Source organism: Cupressus sempervirens, chromosome 3 (assembly GCF_028749045.1).
Source record: "Cupressus sempervirens isolate cs-2001-9-10 chromosome 3, ASM2874904v1, whole genome shotgun sequence".
Taxonomy (NCBI): Eukaryota; Viridiplantae; Streptophyta; class Pinopsida; order Cupressales; family Cupressaceae; genus Cupressus; species Cupressus sempervirens.
In genome coordinates this window covers 249,744,452-249,766,701 of record NC_143120.1, presented here as the reverse complement: position 1 = coordinate 249,766,701, position 22,250 = coordinate 249,744,452, and the positions used below count along the sequence as shown (strand labels likewise).

The following is a 22,250-nucleotide window of genomic DNA, read 5'->3' as shown; positions in this document are numbered from 1 at the left end:
TTAAATAATTACATAAAATATTTTTACAATGTTACAATACAACTCATCAAGAATATTCCATGGGAATCTTTACATGTTGCACATCCATCTAAGTACAACATTACATAATAAAATAAAATAATAAAATAACAATATTATGCAATGTGTGCAACACCCATTATCTCAACAATCTCCCACTTGTTGTATACATTGCATAGGGTCAATCCATAGCCACATAAATGAGCAAGGGGACAATCCCTCCCAGCACATCCACCATCATGGATCAAAATACACCAAGTGCTCCATCCTGGTACCCGCAACAAAATCAAAGTATCCAGCATCTCGAACATGAATGATCTCACCTCCTATTATGCCACTCCCACTGGACATACATAGAAGCCATCCAAAGAGAAAACCACCCAACCTGTCGCATTAGAAGATCATAAAATCCTGTACCAACTAAAATTCCAAGAACAAAAGAAAACTTGATCCAAAGGTAATCACATGTATCCATAGTTGTCAAAAATATCCATAGCTGAAATAGCACCCACAGCAAAGTGCCGAACCCATCCAACTATCCATACCTCAAAGGTATAACAAGTGAATCTCATATCACTAACATATCCAATCTGCAACCTACAATCACAAGCCTCAAGAGCAATACCTGCCACATATATACCAAGAAGCTCCCACTGCAAAAGATAATGTCAAATATATAACCAATCCACTCAACACATCTCAAAGAAGTGAATCCATGTAGTATCAAGGACATCCACAATACATAAACTGATATCCTGCAAGAATAACTCTCATAACAAGTCTCCAATAGTCTCCCAAATTCTCCACAATCAACAAAGGAAAGAGAATGAAATAACCATGTCATCTCTCACATGACATACAAGAGCACAAACCAGTGATCACAATCTCCAACCAATCTCAAATCCAAAGTAAGCAAAACTAAACATCCAGGAAGATAACCAAGACTAGAGAAACCATGCAAATCATAATCTGTATCATGTCCTTCTACACACACCTCTAGATGTAAACTGTGCAAGTATGATCTCCTCCATAAAACCCCAAAAAGAAGCCTCAACAACACACAAACCATACCATATAACTAATCATGGATGTAAGCCTCTCACAAGAAGATCAAACTCAATAAAACCATTCCTAAACCAAGGAATAACCATTCCTAATCCAAGGAAAATGCCCAATATAAAACCATCTCCCAAACTCAACCAGCATAACAACATATGCACATGGAGATAACCAATGCTTAACCATCTCTCAAATGAACCCTCCAAAACTAACTCATGTACCATAGCTCAAGATCCATATCCATGAAAGACAAGCATAAATATAATGCAACTGAGAGAAAATAATGGGCTATACCTCTCAAGTAGCAAATCGCCGAGTAGACCAAGAGTGGGGAATGAGAATGCTCATCAAGATACCCAAGTCTCCAACCAAGACTCATCTAAGAACAATCTCCTCTCAAGTCCATATCAGGTGACTGCCCCTCGGACTTCCTGCTGAAACCATCAACCGTCCCAACAAATACTTCTCTAATTCAAGAGAAATCAGCATCACCACCATCTTTAAGTATCCATGAGCACCTGTAACCAATCAATCTATGCCAACTCCAAATGCAACATAGCAATATCATGAAGTATCCAGCTTATGATCAGTGTACTCAATACCAAGAAACTAAACCAAGATCAATGTCAAAGTTCCAACCATGGCCTCAGGAACATAAACATGACAACATGATCTTACCATCTCAACTAAAGAGATAACATGCTCTATATGAACACACCATAACTTGTTACAACTCTAAACGCGTATCAAGAGTATACCATGACATAATAATGAAACCATCCTCATACCAAGGATAACATGCCAAATAAAAGCATAAACCACACCTTCGCCAAGAACCCTGTGAGTCCTCAAGATGCAATCATCTCCACACACCATGAAGAAAAACATCTCCACATACCAGGAAGAACCATCTCCACACACCGTGAAGATAACCAAGAACTCCATGAGTCCTCAAGATCTAACCATCTTCATACACCATGAAGATAACAAGTGCACCACGCAAATGTCAAAGATGCTTCTGCAGCAACAGGATCTAAGACAAACCTCCAACATCTGCAAACACTCAATAAATATATCAATGCCAATAACTCCCACTCAATTGTGGTACCAAGTCACCTATGGTATCATAAAATTCATCTCCTATATGAAGATCCAAACTAAACCAGGAACTAATCCTGCACTGTCACCTCATCACTGTCACAAGCTCCCACTAAACCGTGTATCCAAGCTATCCATGACATCATGATGAAAAAACCCATCGTCTAACCATGAGAATCAACCAAGGCATCAAACCATCAAAGAACTCAAAGTGCACATCATGAGCTCCTCAAAAGAAAACCAAATAACCATGATCCTCAACCAAGAAGATATACCACCATAACCAAATCAGAAATCCAAGCTAATGAACATCAAGGATGTACCTGTATAACCAATCATGTCATGCCAAAATCCATGACACCATGATCACATCCGTGAACCAAGCATCTGGTTCTCAAAGTGTCCAACCTGTCAGCATAGTCAACCACAATCCTCCACCATGACTGTACCTGGTAACAACATCTCATCCCTTCTACATGAAGAAATCAGTAAATCATGTGACTTAGGGCATAGACAACCCAAATCCAAGCCACCAATCTGAATATGCATCAATGATGAAAGATCAATGGGCAAAGACAACCCATAACCAAGCTATAAATGCAACCTGTAAGTATAGACCGCTTACAACACTGCACAACTTGTAGACCCAACAAGTCATCATGCATATCCAAATCCAAACATTGATAACCATATCATCATGAGACCAAACTTGAGTATACAATGACATCAAAACTTAAATCTCCAATGCCATAAACTCACAATGTTACCATAGTTAAAATATATCTATAAACTGTTCAGATCAATATATCAACAAATAAATTATGCCAAACCTACACCAAATCTGAACCAATGTGTAGAGCTCTCCAAGAGCTTTCTGTTGACTACTCAAAGTCCAAAATCTGACTCCGTATGCCCAAGTTATGCCCCAATTCGTGCTCAAAATAAACAACATCTGACTTTAGGGCTCTGAAAACCTGACAAAATTTTAAAATCATAGAACCAAATCTACACCATGTTGTAGTACTTTGAATTAGCTTTCCAACGCCTATAAGAACTCTAAAATCTGATATTCTGAGAGAAAGTTATGGCCATTTTACTAAGACAGTCTTTTTACCATTTTCAGTACGATTTTTCATTTTTTATTTTTTCAGTGACGAAAATTCCGACGGGATTAAATTTGATGGCCATCATGGGCTAAAACTAAAAAACTCTTTCATTTCCTCTAAACATGGCCAAACTAGGGCATATTATATATCAAAATTTATGGAAATGTTGACCCGGATCCAATGGTGAGGTCTGTTTTTACCCAGGAGGTCATTTATGCAAGCTACCCCCCAAAACCCTCATTTTAAATGAAACATCCGAAAAATCTTTTTGTCCAACAATTTCACATGCCCAAATCTTTTAACATCCCATCATAACAGCAAATCCAAAACCCTTAGATCTGCAATAAATCATTCATATATCTTGCCCTTTCTTTTATCCTCTCATGCATTTACATGGATTCAATCTAGGGTTACAATAATAAAACTATAGCTCTGATACCACTTGTAAGGAAACTTGGCAACAAAGAATATAACCGTTTCCACATAACCCATAATAAATCTGAAATAAACACGGAATTAAAATCCACATGCAAGAGAATAGACAACATACCCACAAAATTGTGACACAAGATATACCCTGGGAAACCCTCATTGAGGGAAAAATCCAGCCTCCAAAAGCATCCATCACCATGTATTATTCAGCAAAAAATACCATTGCCATACATCCATGGAAGCCTTCATGGCCATAGCCACAACCGAGAAAACTATGTGAACAAGCATGAATCCACACATCCCATGCCATGCTTTCAACCTTCACAAATGCTCCCTTGGCTAACCTGTCAAGCCTTGTCCCGCTCGACTCTTGTCTTTTGTCTTCTTCTTGTCTCTCACTCTCTCTCTCTCTCTACAACAACTACCCTTGTGGCTGCTTATATAGTAGCAAGTCCCACAAAACTACCAAGTGGTATTACATAAACCATGTGCTAAAACCATGTGCTACCTAACCCACTGACCCCACATTTAATATTGGGCATTTAATTCTTTTCCCCAATATTAAATAATTACATAAAATATTTTTACAATGTTACAATACAACTCATCAAGAATATTCCATGGGAATCTTTACATGTTGCACGTCCATCTAGGTACAACATTACATAATAAAATAAAATAATAAAATAACAATATTATGGAATGTGTGCAACACCCATTATCTCAACACAACTAGCAATAAATGAAAAGAGATGTAAAAAAACACAATGTACAATGCTGGTATTAAAATTGATGGATAAAAAAGATCAACTTAAAAAGCTACAACAAACCACTTAATTGAACATATCGATATATTTCAAGAGGTCATTTGCAAAAATGAGTAAAGAAGAGAATAGAGTGCATAGGCACAAGTATCATACAATGAATATTTATGGCCATCTGATTGTCCTTTTGTAAGAAAAAGCCCCCCTGTATTAGTGAAATTTATTTACAAACTCAGCAAATTACAAGAATCCTAGATTTAAAAGGGTCCACCTTTGTTTTAGGATTTTCAGGTCCCAAAAAGTCATAAAGCCACGACTGTACTATAGTGGCTAAAGCAAAGTACTCATTTGATATAAAGATTTCTCCTCTTGTAGACCAGAAAATTGTGTAAGAATGTTCTATGAAAATAAAGAGCATGATAAATTACATCCTCACTCTAGTTGGGTAGAGTTTCTGATTCATGAGTTGTCTTTTATAGTTGAAATAAGTCTACTTCAATCTTCATAAAAGAGAGGAATGCACAATGACTACCACTGAAGATCTATGTTTTATGGCATATGTTGTCTATCTTTTATGGCTATCACTAAAAATACATACTTAAGGACTTTATCCATGAATCATAAAAATCACCAAGTAGATGTTTGAACTTAGGACAAAGTATGAATATATATGCTAGTAAATACCTTCAAAATATGTGTTTCATGCACATCGTAACCTTGATCTTGTTGATTTTTGACACCAAGGGTAGGATTAAATAACAAGTAACCACTTCCTCTTTTAACAAATTAATGGACAAAAAGTAGCCCATAAATCTTAAGATAACAAAGAACAATGTTCAATTTTTATACAATTATACTCACAGTTTGCAGGCACGGACATGGAGGCTACTCAGCAAGTCCAAAAAAGTTGAATTGGTAAGAACAAAGCAACTTGGAGAGTACTAAAATTTTAATTTCTTAAAAAACATTTCCTTTTGCAAAATTCAATTACAAAATATATTAAATTAAGAATTGACATCTCAAATGAGAAAATACATGGTTTTATAGCCAATAAACATGTGGAAAATGTGTTTTAACCAATGTTTTACCCAAATTGGCATCTTCATCCATGTTTTTACTATGTCTATAAAAACTCAAGAGTTAGACTTGTAAAAAATTGTGGAACCAAAAAGATAAAGAGCACTTGCAGAGTTTGCAAACTATGGTTATTCAACTTATACCCACCGCGTGTACATTATTGTACTTTTCTCTCTCTATATCCCTCATTTTGTCTCTTCTTTTCTCTTACTCTTCTGTTATCCCACATTTGTTATGTTAAGATGTAACACCTTCTCCTTCTCTTATATATTAAGCAGGACTACTTATAATAGGGTGTGATCGAAGTACTATTTATATTAATAGGAGTAATGCTCCATGAAGCGGCTTGCATTAACAATTGCATCCCCTCAAATGGTTTCCATGAATGGAAGTGCCATCCATTTGATTTTTTCCACTCAGTAGATACTAAGTAACATCAAGATGTGCTCAATGCCTATTTATTAAATTATTTATCCCCTTTCTAACCTTTATCTATATGGTTTACTGCCATCAAAATTGTGTTCCCTTTGCAGGGTTATTAGATCCTGCACCCAAGACTACCATCCACAACACCATGAAAAGAAATAAAAATTTAAATATATATAGCACCTGGGAATTTGTAATTCTTACAAGAAAACTAGATTGAACTAAACATCATACTAGCATTAATGATCCTATGGATCAATCATGTAAACTATTTATTTATAAAACATCTTCATTTGTACAGTTAATGATATGATATGAAGATTTTATAGTCACAGACAGACATTGTTAGGCATATCCAAGTTCATGTAATGTCCCCTTCTTTGACATTGGTGTTCAATAAGGGCCCCTTAGCCTATTTCATTCCCATATTCTAATTTTGGATCTTGGAAAGGGAATATTTTAATTAATTGAATTTAAGATGCCTTGCATTGTCATTTTTTGAACAACTTCAGTTTTAAAATTATTTTATTTAAATATAGCCTTGTGTATTAAAATGATTTTTGAAGGGCCAAAATTAAAAATTAAAAAGTCAATTTATGCAATTTAAAAATAAAAGTTTTCAAATTATTGTGGGCGACATATAAAAGAGAAAAAAGGAAATTCATTAAACTAAAGTGGCTCAAAAAATTGATTAAATATAATAAAATAAAGTTGTTAAAAAAATTAAATAATAATTTGGGCCCGTGAAATTAAACATCCTAAGCATTTTATAATAATGCTAGTTGTAGCTTCCGAAACACCTGGTACAAATTTATTGGAATTCACTAGAAAATAATAAATTGGTTGTCCAATGTTTGCAAGTGGAGAAAAAATGAAATATATGGTGTTGTGTGTGTTGTAGAGGGATGAATTGAAAATATTATATTTTCATATCACCTAGGATTTACACCAACCATACCTTTACCTAGCCCCCAAAGGATTCCAACAAATCAAAGGTATTAGCTTAATTACAAGAGGGCTTTTATAATGTCACTCTTCGACAAACATGGCTAAACTTCAAATACCCCAAATTAGATCTATTTTATACCCATCAAAAGACATCCAAAACTGTGGTTTTTGAAAATGTACCATGTTTCTTCTTTTTTCCAATTAATTAATATTGTTTAGAAAAGCTCAACTCATGGATGATAATATTTTTTTCATATTAACACAACTACAGCATGCATTTGTACTTGCAGTCTAGGCCCACTATCCATAAATCTATGATAGTGAAATTAGTTCAAGCATCAAAATTTTCTGACAATCATCCCTTACACTTAGTTTATAACATATATTGATTTGAACAAAGACATTTTTTTCCTAATTGAAAACAGATAATTTTTCAATTGCAAGATCATGAACACAATAACTACTTTAGGAATAAGACCAACTTTTGAACCTTCATTAACGCCCAAATACTAAAATGTGAGTGATATTCTTCATATGGCATGCCACCATTCCTAACCTCCAACATGTCAGGATCTGCAGAGACCAAAAATCATGACTACATTTTAAGCTACATATTCCAGAACTCGTACTCAGTTCCATGAGCTTGTAGATTTCCAGCTACAAAGCAATTAAAAAAAGAAATTTGAAAAGACAAAAAATATGATAACATATATACTAAAAAACAAAAATTTGAATCTACCATTCCATCCGCCGGGACCAGCATATGTTGCCCATTTGTCATTCAAATCTGCAATTTCTGTCATACTAACAAAAAAATAATAGATCACACTTAGACTGCAATCAAGGAGGAAATCACTAAACAAGAAAATGCACAAATCAAAATATTTCATAAAATGTAATTTATGCACCATAACCCACTCACCTTCCCCACGAATCACTGATGTCTTCAGTTGTGCGCCAACTATTCCCAACATTATTTGCCCACAAAGCTGGATCGTCCAAACCCCTATTGAGATGCAAATAGGTTAAACACTAGATAAACATGTTGAAAATAGTAGATAGCAGCAAGGGTAAAGTTAGAACAAAAACATCACCAATCACTAAGTGCGTAGAAAATTGTACGTCCAGTTGCATTTATTGCCTCCCTCATAGGTGGGAATCTAAAGTCATTTCACAATAATTTAAGGTTATGAAAGCAAAGAATAGCATCATGTTCGTATCCCTATGGAGGTCACTGTTGTTACATATTTAAGCAAACCATGTATAAGAAAGGACTAACCGATCCTGTGGTTTGATGCCAAGATTGTAACAATTATCATATTTCAAATAGTCAATCCCCTGAAATCCATCCAAATTAAAAGAAAGACTTTTTTGGTGACTGACAAAGTGAATGAAAATCACAATGAAACTACTATTGGAAATTAACGTCAACGTCTATGGCTTGTCCTCGAGCCCCACGCCCATCTACCCTGTCAGATCACCGCAGGCATTCATGGACGGCAGGCATTCATTTTGGTAGGTGAGAATTTGGAATTTGAACGTTGAGAGGGAAAGGAAGAATATGATAAAAGGAGTGTTTTAACATTCATTCTATGAAGAGCAGATCAAGCAGATCAGATTAGAAGTTGCAAAGAAGAGCAGTGAAGAAGAAGGAAAGAAGTTTGTGCCTGCAGCTGCACGTGATTCTTCCTCTGTTCATACTATAAGTTCGTGGTTATTGGATTCGTCCTGTTGATGCAGTGATTGCTCCAAGCATTATTGTATGCAACCATTAGAGCTGCAAGTTTAAAGTTTTAAAGTTATTAAAGGTGTTCCAATTTTAGGGTAAATTTAGGGTTTTCTGGTTGAAGCTGAATGCTCCCAGATTTGTAATGTTTTTAATCCCAGTTGAATACAAGAAATCAGGCATACTTGAATCCATTATTTTTCCTCTTCTATTCATTGCATTTGAATAATTTATTTGAAAGGTTAAAGCTATGGCTCTTTGGTTTTAATGGTGAAAGCATTCACGTAAAATTGCATTAAGTTTTTTCTGTTGAAACCGAGCTTACTCAGCATCTATTGTTGCCGAGCAAGTGCCGAGCAATCTATCACTCGGCACCATCAAGTGTCGAGTAAAACTGGCACTCGGCACCTTCACGTGCCGAGCAATTTTAGGGTGCCGAGTGAAATATTTCAAAGGTTTAAATTTAATTTTTAATATTTCTCACATGGTATTAGAGCTTTGAGGCCCCACATCCACAGTGAGTTAGGGCATTTTGTTTTCTTGGGATATTTGACATGGCAAGAGATGCAGGAAAAATATGGCAGCAGCCACCATTATTCAATGAATAGAATTATGATATATTTGCAAAGAAGATGAAGACCATAATGGTTGCAAATGATTTGTGGGAGTTTGTAGTTAATGGATTCAATGATGTGACTGATCCAACTCAGTATGTTGCCCTCACAAATGCACAGAATACTCATTTGAAAGAGTCAAGGAGGAAGGATGCTAAGGCATTGAGTTTGATTGAGGCAGCAATGACAGAGACAGTTTTCCCAAAGATTGCAGCAGCATATTATGCAAAAGAAGCATGGGATATCCTTGAGAAAAACTTCAAGGGGACTGATAAAGTTCAAACTGTAAAGCTACAGAATATAAGAAGGGAGTTTGAGAACCTTCAGATGAAGGAAAATGAATCAATTGCAGACTTCAGTTCAAGGACCTCCAATGTGATTAACCAGCTGAAGTCAAATGGAGAAGACTATCAAGAGCAAAGGATAGTGGAAAAGATATTGAGGAGTTTACCTCATAAATATGACAACTTGGTCATGACCATAGAAGAGGCAAAAGACCTCAATGTTTTGACAATGGATGAGTTGATGGGTACACTTCAAACCCATGAGCACAGGATCAATAGATCTACTTCTTCATCTTCCCAAGAGCAAGCATTCAAGGCTCGGTCAAATCCAAGAGAAAGGGGGAGAGGAAGAAAAGGCTCAGGTAGGAACTCTAGAGGCAGAGGTTGAGGTAATGGAGGACAAAGAAATGTTGCAGCAGAAGGCTTAGATAGAGCGGATGGAGCAAGTAGCTCACAAAATACTTCAAGAGGAGGTAATAAAAACTACAACTCAAATAAGAGTAATGTAGAATTCTACTACTATCATAAATATGGGCATTATGCAAATGAATGTTGGAAGAAGTAGAAAGATCAGTCAGGACAAGAAAATGTGGCTGATGTGAATATGGGAAGTGAAAACACTGCCTTCATCATGTGTAATGTTGGTGAAGAAGGAAGCCCTGAGGTTTGGTACCTCGACAGTGGATGTAGCAACCACATGAGTGGTAATGAAACCTTGTTTTCATTCATTGACAAGAGTTTCAAATCAGAAATTAAGATGGGTAACAATGGAACCCTACCAGTTGTGGGCAAAAGATCTATTATGGTCCGCACCAAGAAAGGTGTGAAAAGGGAAATACAAAATGTGTATTTTGCCCCTAGTATGAAGCACAATTTGATGAGCATTGTTCAGCTCATTCAAAATGGATACAAAGTGGTGATGGATAATGACATGTGTGTCATTCAAGAAAAGGATGGGAGCAAAAACCTACTTGCAGCAGTTCAAATGACAAAGAACAGAATGTTTCCCTTGAGGATAGAGACATGTTTCTCATCTCAAGTTTGTGTTGCACCTCCCACACAATTAGCTCTAAGGAGTGTGATTGAAGACCCCTCACGGCTATGGCACCTCAGGTATGGTCATCTTGGCTATGCTGGTTTAAATTTATTGTCAAATAAAAGAATGGTAGAAGGTTTGCCACATGTAGGAAATTCTTGTGACAAGTGTGAGGCTTGTATTTTGGGTAAGCAACATAGGCTTCCCTTTAATTCTAGAAATTCTAGGAGGGCTAGATATCCATTAGAGTTAGTGCATACTGACCTAGTCAGTCCTATACAAGTTACTTCCATTGGGGGGAGTACTTATTTCATGACATTCATTGATGATTTTAGTCGTAGGACATGGGTGTATTTCTTAAAGAATAAATATGAAGCATTTGATAAATTTGTAGAATTTAAAGCCCAGGCTGAAAGAGAATGTGGACACTATATCAAGGTCCTAAGATCAGATAGAGGAGGGGAGTATACCTCCAATTCTTTTGTAAACTTTTGCAGGAAACATGGCATTAAGAAAGAGCTCACAACAAGCTATACACCACAGCAGAATGGAGTGGTTGAAAGAAAGAATAGGACCATTGTTGAAATGGCAAGGAGCATGATGAAAGAGAAAGGTCTCCCAACTAAATTTTGGGGAGAGGTTGTGGCAATAGCAGTTTACCTAATTAATAGGTGTCCTACAAAGGCAGTCTGTGACAGAATTCCAATGGAAGCATGGTCACGAATAAGATGGACAGTTAAACACCTAAAGGTGTTTGGATGTGTTGCATATGCACATGTACCTAAAGAGAAAAGGAAAAAATTTGATGACAAAGGTGTGAAATGCATTTTCATAGGGTACAACCTAGAATCAAAGGCATACAGATTGTATGACCCATTAAACAACAAGGTGGTGCTTTCAAGAGATGTGGAATTTCTTGAAAATCAATCTTGGTATGGTTCAACTGATGAGTCACCGAGCACTTCTATTAAAGTGCCAATTATGAGTGAAGAGGATGTTGATGAACAGCACGAAGAAGAAGCAGATAGAAGAAAAGGCAAGTAGATTTAGACAGTGTCGAGCTCCTCTAGGCATGACCGAATGTCAGTGCCGAGTACCAGTGAAGACCGACCTAGTCGACAATGCAACAACAATGAAGATTCTAATCCCACACTCTCCTCCCTGCTACCAAGAAAGACCAAGAGTCTTACGGAGATATACCAAGATGAAAGGTATGAAGATTATGATGAGAGTGTTAATTTTGCATTATTTTCTCATAGTGATCCAATATATTTTGAGGAAGCTATTAAGGAGAAGAAATGGTGTAATGCCATGGATGAGGAAATAGATGCTATAGAAAGGAATGAGACATGGGAGCTAATAGATTTTCCTCCCAAGAAGCAAGTGATTGGAGTGAAATGGGTCTATAAGACCAAATGCAATGCTGAAGGCAAGATTGATAGGCATAAGGCAAGGCTGGTAGTCAAGGGCTACAAACAACAGTATGGAAGAGATTATGATGAGACTTATGCCCCAGTTGCAAGAATGGAAACCATGTGTGTTGTCATAGCAATTGCAGCTCAGCATAAGTGGAAGGTATTTCAAATGGATGTGAAGTCCGCCTTTCTAAATGGTGTATTCAAAGAAGAAGTGTATGTGGAGCAGCCACCTGGTTATGAAGTTGCAGGTGAAGAACATAAAGTATATAGATTGAAGAGAGCTCTTTATGGGCTCAAGCAAGCTCCACGGGCATGGTACAGTAGAATTGACTCATATTTGATGAGCAATGGCTTTAGAAAAAGCAATGGTGAGCCCACTCTTTACATCAAGGCAGCAGACGGTAATGTATTGATTGTTGTCTTGTATGTAGATGATTTGATTTTTACTGGTAATGATAAGGCTCTAATTGGTGAATTCAAAAGGGCCATGAAAAGTGAATTTGAAATGACAGACCTAGGTCTCTTGAAATACTTTCTAGGCATAGAAGTAAAACAAATGCATGATGGCATCTTCATCTCTCAAGAAAAATATGTAGGGCAGATCTTGGAGAGACATAAAATGCAGAATAGTAAGGTAGCCCCCACACCAACATCAGTAGGTCTGAAGTTGAGCAAGGAAGACTCTAGTAAGAGAGTGGATCCAACACTATACAAGAGCATGGTTGGAAGTCTAATGTATTTGACAACAACTCGGCCAGACCTAATGCATGCAGTAAGTCTAATTTCCAGATTTATGGAAACCCCAAGGGATTCCCATTGGCAAGTGGGAAAAAGGATCCTAAGGTATGTGAAAGGTACCAAGGGATTTGGAATTTTGTATACTGCATCAAATGAATTCAAGTTGATTGGTTACACTGATAGTGATTGGACTAGAAGTATAGATGATAGGAAGAGCACTTCCGGATACATGTTTCATATGGGATCGGGTGCAATTTCATGGGCATCCAAGAAGCAACCTATTGTTGCTCAATCTACAGCAGAGGCTGAATACATAGCAGCAAATGCAGCAGCATGTCAAGCAATTTGGCTAAGGAGGATCTTGACAGATTTGAATGAAAGGCAAGGAGATGGAACCACAATTTATTGTGACAACATCTCATCTATTGCATTATCCAAGAATCCAGTCTTCCATGGGAGAAGCAAACACATTGAAATCAGATATCACTTCATCAGAGAGTTGGTGGAGAATGGGGATATCAAAATGAATTTTTGCAAGTCAGAGCAGTAGCTAGCAGACATTTTTACCAAGCCATTAGGCATTGGAACTTTTGTGCACCTAAGACAGAGTCTTGGTGTAGTTGATTTGGATTAGTAGTGATCCTTGTTTGTGGGTCTCAGGACAAAGGGGGAGTGTTGGAAATTAACGTCAACGTCTGTGGCTTATCCTCGAGCCTCACGCCCATCTACCCTGAGGCATTCATTTTGGTAGGTGAGAATTTGAAATTTGAATGTTGAGAGGGAAAGGAAGAATATGATAAAAGGAGTGTTTTAACATTCATTCTATGAAGAGCAGATCAAGCAGATCAGATTAGAAGTTGCAGAGAAGAGTAGTGAAGAAGAAGGAAAGAAGTTTGTGCCTGCAGCTGCACGTGATTCTTCCTCTGTTCATACTGTAAGTTCGTGGTTATTGGATTCGTCCTATTGATGCAGTGATTGCTCCAGGCATTATTGTATGTAGCCATTAGAGCTGCAAGTTTAAAGTTTTAAAGTTATTAAAGTTGTTCCAGTTTTAGGGTAAATTTAGGGTTTTCTGGTTGAAGCCGAATGCTCCCATATTTGTAATGTTTTTAATCCCAGTTGAATACAAGAAATTAGGCATACTCGAATCCATTCTTTTTCCTCTTCTATTCATTGCATTTGAATAATTTATTTGAAAGGTTAAAGCTATGGCTCTTTGGTTTTAATGGTGAAAGCATTCACATTAAAATTATATTAAGTTTTTTCTATTGAAGCCGAGCTTACTCGGCATCTATTATTGTCGAGCAAGTGCCGAGCAAATTGGGACTCGGCACCATCAAGTGCCGAGCAATCTGTCACTCGACACCATCAAGTGCCGAGTAAAACTGGCACTCGACACCTTCACGTGCCAAGCAATTTTAGGGTGCCGAGTGAAATATTTCAAAGGTTTAAATTTAATTTTTAATATTTCTCACAACTACTATGATGCCTTTCATAATTCAAGATTTTCTTCTGACTAGCTTAGACACTCAAAAATTCAAACACATTAGATACAGAAAAACTTTACATCAACTTAATATTTATTGGAAAGAAAGATAATTCATAGTTACTTACCCAAGATGCAAACAACTCTGCATGGCCAAGTGAGCCTGGTTGAACTTTACAGGTAAATATCCTAGAATTGTACTAGGTCTAATTAGATTACATATATAAATAATTGAAATGCAAATTTTCAACTGACCCAGAACTCTGAAATCCTTAATAAAGAATGAAAACAAAATATGGTGAAATATATTTAATAGTTAACTCACCCTGCATCAGAATAGATACCAATTTTTAGACCTTTTGCATGGATGTAGTCAGATAGTGTTTTGATCCCTGAAGGAAATGTCGTTTTGTCTGGCTCCAAGTCACCCTGGATAATAACTCAATTATTGATATTTCATACAATTCATTAACATGAACTAATATTACAAAAATAGAAAAAAATAGTTGAATTGCTACCTGAAACACTTTCAGGTCAATGAGTACAAAAACTTGAATCAAATATTCAAACAATGTCTAGTCAAAACACCATTTTATTAGATGAATTTTTCTCTTTATTTGTTTAGTTCTTGAGTATTTAAGAGAAAGATTTAAATGATAAATGCATCAAGGATGGAGACCAAAATTTCAATAGACACAACCTTGAGCAGCTCAAAATGAATAATCACCTACTTGATAGAGATCAATAGCTAGCCGTATTACAACAGAATCCTACAGGTATGGCAACAAATGACTAGGATACTGGATAACCTTGATAAGTCCATTTTTTGTGGTGGTGTTTTATCATTTATGTTGTGTAATGAACCTTTTATAAAAAAATCACAGTTTAATTCATCTTTTGTATTTTTCAATTTTTTTGGAACAGTAAACAAACAGAAACAGTGAAGTGAAAATTTAAAAAAATGATGCAAAATAATTGATCAAACCCTTAGGCACTTAGTAAGACAAATATGAACCGAAAGTTGATAAATCTAATGGCTGGTACAAACCCTAGGTCACTCCACATGCTTAAATCAGATTCAAATATAAATTTGAAAGCCCTCAAAGATTGTTATTATTGATATTTGCAATTCTGACAAGCTAGAAATCACTCTATATCCAAAATCAGATCTGAAATTATAAAATTACAACTCAACCTTATGGGAGCGGTACAGCTGGCTGATCCAACTAGGTTCTATGGTTGTGTTAGGAGCTTGCAATATCCAAACAAACTATTTTTAATCCTCCTTGCTGCTGATGCATTGCTTTTTAGACCTCAAAAACACAAATTAAATCTAAAAGTGCCAAATAAGCATATATTGACTGTCCTAACAGTTTGCACTTCCCAAATCAGCTACAAATATCTGAGAAAAATGTTCTGCCTCCATTGAAATAATTTTTTTGAATTTTAGTGCAACTGGATGATTTTCAAAAATAGTGTGAAAAGTCTCAAATGATATGAAATAGCAGCTGGCATGTCTGTAGGTTCGTAACTCAAATCCGGCCCTTTATTTAGGATGTCCAAAATTTCACCAAAAGTTAGAAACTCAAAATTTGAACCCTCAATAATGTGTTAATATTTTTTCTTTACAAAAACACTATAATAGCATTGTAGCTGATTCAAATATACAACAAATCAGCACAATCACATTTCCCAATAAAAGTACCAAGATTGGAAACAAGGGTATTTTTTTCTTGATCCTAGATATGAAAGTCAAAAGGGTTTTTGTCATCACAAACCTCAAACAATGATGTGGGAGCATCTTGGGTGTAATGGCAATCTTGCATCACCCAAAAAAATATTCTTGATTTGTCTTTTAATAAGGGCTATCTCAATGCAGAATTATTATTTCTGGAGGCTTACTATTTTTAGTAAGTTGGTTCTTTGAGCTTGAATGTTCTGATTTCATCCCTAGAGGTTCATCTTAGATATATCATTCTGACAATAAAGTTTCATGGCAATATCAAACCTATTTGTGAAGTTATTGAAATTTTTCAATATTGGCAGCAAGGTATAAAAACTTTGAACTCAATTTTGAAGGCTTTAAAGGCACCAAAAAGGGGGTCAAACCTCCATTGACTGGAGCTTGCACAATTTAAATGTTGTAGATCAAATCGTGGCATTTTCGAAATGGGGTCATAATAGTCAATTGGAGCAATTATCGATGAGTTATGGTCTTTGGAAGTTGTGCCACCTGAAATGGGTAGATATGAAGTTTCTTTTGAGTTTGAAAAGTTGTTGGGGCTTACTCTAATGTAATAAAATATGAAAAGTAATAATAATTTAGGGTTGGTCAGCCTTAAGGTATAGGGTTAAATTTCTAGAACCTTCTTGGGCAGTGGAAAATTACCTATACAAAGGTCCGTAGAAATTCTAGGATGTTGGTGGTGGCTCTAGCTTACAGAAAAATGTAAAGAAGAATGCCCATATGGCTTTGCATTTTTACTTCTAAAATTTGTAATTCCATACTTTTGGAGATAATAAGAAGCCAACTTTTGTTCTTACACCTTGTTATTTCTCTATCATTGTTATGTGTTTGTGTTATTAAGGGGAGTACCCTTCATCAAATAGTATTAGAGCAATAATTCTTGTGTTTGTAGACAAATCACTAAAGAGGCAGTCTACACCATGATCATGGTTGTGGGTTTGACTGCTAAGTGCAAAAATGCCACTGTGAAGGAACCGTGGCTGAAGAGTTGGAGGTGTGACAGAAGAGGGTTTTAAAGCCCTCTAGAGAGGAGTGCAAGCATCGCAAGAGGAAATTTGTAGAGGAATGAATATTGCATTAAGAGATGAAAATGAGGAGGGATTTGAAGAAGGGCATGTTGAATAGGAAGGAGCAAAAACAACAAGGGATCCTGAGGAGGATATGTTTTTCAGAGCCATTTCCAAGATTGGAAAAAGACCCATTTTCAAGAAATCTTAACCAAGAGGAGCTGATCAACTACATCAATAATCTAGAAATATATTTTGAGCATAAAGAAATCAAAGATCCTGAGAGGGTCAAATTTGCGAAGGCCAAACTGAAAGGGCATGAAAAAGTTTAATGGCAGGAGATTCAGTTAGAATAAATTATAAGGGAAAGGAGAACATCACAAGGAGGATCAAATGGTGGAGAAATTGAAAAGGCAATTTATTCCTTTCAATTATGCACTTGATCTATTAAAGAAAATGCAAGAATACAAGCAAATAGGAAGATCGATTCAAAAGTATACAAAAGAGTACTATTGAGTTCTCATCAAAATATGTCATGTGAAAGCTGACAAGGAAAAAATTGTCTATTATCTTAATGGGTTAAGGCCAAGTATTCAGGAGGAGTTGAGTCTGGTTAGAATGACTAGTAATGAAGAGGCATATCAATTTTCCTTAAGACTAGAAGAAAAGTTGAACAATAAGTTTGAAAGAAATCAAGGTGGAAGAGGTTGTGGTGGAAGATCTAGTTGACGGTCTTATGGAGGTTGTAATGAAGATCAGAAAAATAATAATGAGGTCAGCAATAGTCAAAACCAATGGGGAAATAATTTCAATCATTTCCATTATCAAAATAATAGGGATTAGAGAGGATGAGGAAGAGGGAAAGGACTAGCAAGAGGAGGCTTTCATGGAACTTGTTTCCATTGTGGTGAAGAAGAGCATCGAGCCTATGAATATCCCCAACGCCAAGGAAAAAAAAATAGGAGAGTTGAGGGCCAAGAAAGAGTTCCACATGTAGAAGAAGAAGCTCAATTTGAGCACTTTGATAATGCCGAGAGTGGAGAAACCCTCATTGTCAGGAGAACCCTGATAAATGAAAAGGAGTTGGATTAGAGGAAGAGCTTGTTTCGCACTAGATGCAAGTGTGAGGATAAGTGTTGCGATGTGATTATCAATAGTCGGAGCACTAATAATTTAGTGTTAGAGGAGATGGTCACAAAATTAAAGAAAAAGAGAGAAAAACACCCACGTACACATCAGATTGCTTGGGTTCAGGACAACCACAAGGTCATGGTCAACAAACAAGTCTCGGTGAAGTTCAAGATTGGGAGCTATCATGATGAGGTACTATGTGACATCATACCCATGGATGCATGTCATGTTGTTGGAGAGGGTGTGGCAGTTTGACTAGTGTGTTCTACATGATAGTCGTGCAAATACCTATTCCCTTACAAAGGATGGAGTTTGACACAAGCTGAAGCCACTGAAGGAAATATAAGAAAAGGTATCTAGTAATGCCAAAATCTGTTTAGTCGATGGAAGAAAGTTTCTAAAAGGCATGAGGCATGAGAACATGTGTTTTTCTTTAATTCCAAAATTTGGTAAAGAGGAAGTAGAAGATGTACCTGCAAAAGTCGTAGATTTGTTGAATGAGTTTAAGCATATTGTATTTGATAATGAGTCTAATGGATTGCCACCTATGAGAAAGATTAGTCATCAGATGGATTTGATTCAAGGAGCTAGTTTGTTGAATAAGGCAACTAACAAAATGACTCTAGTAGATAGTAAAAAATTGAATAGACAAGTACACGAGTTGTTGCAGAAGGGGTTGATTCGTGAGAGTTTAAGTCCATGTGTTGTACCAATAGTATTGGCACCAAAGAAAAATAATGAATGGAGGATGTGTACAAATTCTTGAGCCATCAACAAGATCACTATCAAATACAAATTTCCCTTTCCAAGGATGGATGATATTATGGACTGTTTGAGTGGATCAGTATATTTTCACAAAGATAGATAAGAAAAGTGGATTTTATCAAATATGGATCCAAGAAGGAGATGAATGGAAGACAACCTTCACAACAAAGGAGGGTTTGTACGAGTGGTTAGTCATGCCTTTTGGGCTAACCAACACATCAAGCATATTCATGTGGCTCATGAATGAGGTACTAAAAGAGTTTTAGGGTAAGTTTGTCATTGTTTACCTAGATGATATTTTGATCTTCTATAAGACATTAAAAGAGCGTATATTCCATATTCGTAGGTTTTTAATAGGCTAATGAAAATGAAATTATCGATTAATATGAAAAATTGCAATTTTGTGAAGTAGTTAGCATATATGGGATCTGTAGTTTCAACAAAAGGTCCAAAAATGGACCCAGAGAAGGTGAAGGCCGTCCTCAAATGGCCTACTCCAAGAATTTTGAGTGAGGTTAGATATTTTCATGGTTTAGCTAACTTTTATAGAAAGTTTATGAGGAGTTTTAGCAATGTCTGTAGACCCTTGACTAAAACAATGAGAGGGCATAGGAAGGAGTTTAAGTGGACTATAGGAGTAGACAAGAGTTCTGAATTGTTGAAACAAAAAATTACAGAACAACATATTTTAGCACTTTTAGATTTTTATTTAGGCATTTCAAGTAGACTGCAATTCTAGTGATAATGCAATTGGGGTTGTTTTGAGCCAAGAAGGTAGACCTGTTCCTTGCTTAAGTGAGAAAATAAATGATGCCAGAAATATTTTGCTTATGATCAGGAGTTTTATGCTATGTTTTGGCATTAAAGAAGTGGAGACATTAATTTTTTCCTAAGGAATTTTTGTTATATATACTAATCATCAAGCTTTACAATATTTGAACAATCAAGGAAAGTTAAATTAGTGACATTTATAATGGGTTGGGTTTTTGCAAAGCTATATATTTATTTTGAAACAAGAAGTGGGAAGTCTAACAGGGTTGTAGGTGTTCTTGGCATGAGACAAATTTTGTTGACAGAGATGCAAATTGAGGTTATTGGGTTCAAAGAAATCAAGAGTTTGTATCTAGAGGACCCTAATTTTGGTGAAGCTTGGAATGCTTGTACAAAACCTATTACTCTATATAGATCTAGGTGACTGCATTTTATCATCCAAAATGGTATGCTATTTAGAGGAAGTCATTTGTGTACTGAGGAGTCCTATGAGGGAGAATCTCATTAAGGAGAAGCATAGTGGAGGGTTGGCTAGGCATTTTGGTTGAGATAAAACCATTGCTCTAGTTTGTGAGAATTATTATTGGCCATAATTACAACAAGATGTCAAGAAGTTTGTACATAGTTGTCGAGTAAGTCAGATGGAAAAAGGAGCAAAGAAGAATACAGGGATATATCAATCATTACCTATACCAAGGAAGTCATAGGAGGATATCAGTATGGATTTTGTTCTTGGTTTACCAAGGACTCAACAAGGTCATGATTCAATTTTTGTGGTGGTTCATAAGTTTTCAAAGATGTCACAATTTATTCCCTACAAGAAGACTAATGATGTTGTTCATGAGGCCTGCTCTAGTGTAATAAAATATAAAAATAATAATAATTTACCGATGGTCGACGTCAAGGTCGAGAGTTAAATTCCAAGAACCTTCTTGGGCAGTGGACAATTGCCTAATAAAAGAAATCTCTTTGAGTTGTCTAGGACAGTTCTGGGATGTTGTTGGTGGCTCTGGCTTACAAAATAATGTAAGGAAAATGCCCTTGTGACTTCGTATGTTTTACTTCTGAAATTTCTAATTCCATACTTTTGGAGATAATAAGAAGCCAACTTTTGTTCTTGCAACTAGTTGTTATTTCTCTATTGTTGTTATCTGTCTATGTTATTAAGGGAAGTATCCTCCATCAAACAAACCATGAGTTTTCATTCTTATTTGTCACAAACTGAACAAACCATGAAAATCTGAAAATTGGATGCAAATAAAAACACCATAGCAGCACTATAGCAAAATCCAAATTCACACCGCCATAACACAATGATGACTCTGGGATAGAATCACCCATAATTGGAAACAATAGGTGTTGGTCCTTATTCATCTTCTCAAGCACTAAACAAACTAGGGGTTTTCATCTATGCTCCATGGGGATGCATTTCTAGACCTTTTATGCTTGTCCCCATACCGAGTACAAAACGGGGACGCAGGTACCTATTTTCGTCATCCCCTACGATGTCTCGAATTGGGAAAAAAGGGTACCGTCCTCGAAACTTGCAAATTTTTTTGTTAAGAAATGGGGATACAGAATCCCATACCCAGGACTCTATTCCCGTCCCTCGACCCTCCCCTTTTGCTAATGCCATCTCCTTTTTCCCAGCCGATGATGGCTAAGTTAAGAGCCCAAATTTTTTTAATTTTTTCAATTCTGCTCAGGCCCTAGATGGACATTGGAGGTTTCTAAAATAAGGGAACCCTAATGTGGCTTCAAATAACAAGAGGTAAATACTAAAAGAGCATTGTTCATTTGGAGTTGTTTGCAAGTTGGGAGGAGGAAGAGGAAAACAACAACAACAAAAGAGAAGTGTGTTTTGGAGGTGCAAGAGGAGGTTTTGCCTTCATTTCTACTTCATTCCAGGTATGTTTTTTATTTTCTTTTTGTTTGATTCAAACTTTATTGTCGTTTGTTGCCATTTTTCAATTTTTCCAATGACATAAAGGGCATGTTGAATGGAACATTGAAATATTTTTTTTTCCATAACTTGCAGCAGTATAAAACATTGTAAAATCCAAAGGCAAAAATATGAGCAGTAGTGAGAGTGAGGGAAGTGATAGAATGGATGTTTCCATGCAAGAAACTCAAGTGTCACATTTACAAAGACCAAGAAAAAGACCTAGGGCAGCCATGGATGATAAGCCCAATACAGATGTCCCTATGGAAGATGCAATGCCTAATCCATTTGAGTGCCCTTCCAAAGCCCTAAAGGAATATGCCAAAGGCCCATTCAACCCTAAGAAATCTCTCCTACAATTTGCCACAAAACTAGACAACAATAAGAAGAAAAATTCGGGGGGTAGTAGGGAATGGGAGTGTCATATATGTAAGAAGCATTATTTTGAGAGCTACACAAGAGTGTATTGTCATCTTTTATGGATAGGTGGGGAAGGGGTGAAAGGTTGCAAAAAATATCAAGGATGATGAAAAACTTGAGGTCAATAGGTTGTATGTGGAGGGGGAGTTATTGAAATCCGAGGGTCTTACAAGTAGCACACCCACACCCTCATTCACTCCCACACTCACTCCCGCTAGCACTGCTAGTAAAGGGAAG

General features: G+C 36.4%; 1 protein-coding gene across 1 annotated transcript in view; it reads right to left on the bottom strand.

Moving 5' to 3' along the window:
* Positions 1-22,250, bottom strand: part of LOC149565797 (uncharacterized) — a 69,593-nt gene that overhangs the window by 26,144 nt on the left and 21,199 nt on the right. Inside the window, exons 6-12 of the mRNA XM_089816386.1 lie at positions 14,556-14,659; positions 14,359-14,419; positions 8,208-8,266; positions 8,023-8,088; positions 7,851-7,934; positions 7,668-7,732; positions 7,419-7,501 (exon numbers count right to left, since the gene is read on the bottom strand). Coding sequence (XP_089672512.1) covers positions 7,419-7,501; positions 7,668-7,732; positions 7,851-7,934; positions 8,023-8,088; positions 8,208-8,266; positions 14,359-14,419; positions 14,556-14,659 — 522 coding nt within the window. The remainder of the gene's footprint in view (positions 1-7,418; positions 7,502-7,667; positions 7,733-7,850; positions 7,935-8,022; positions 8,089-8,207; positions 8,267-14,358; positions 14,420-14,555; positions 14,660-22,250) is intronic.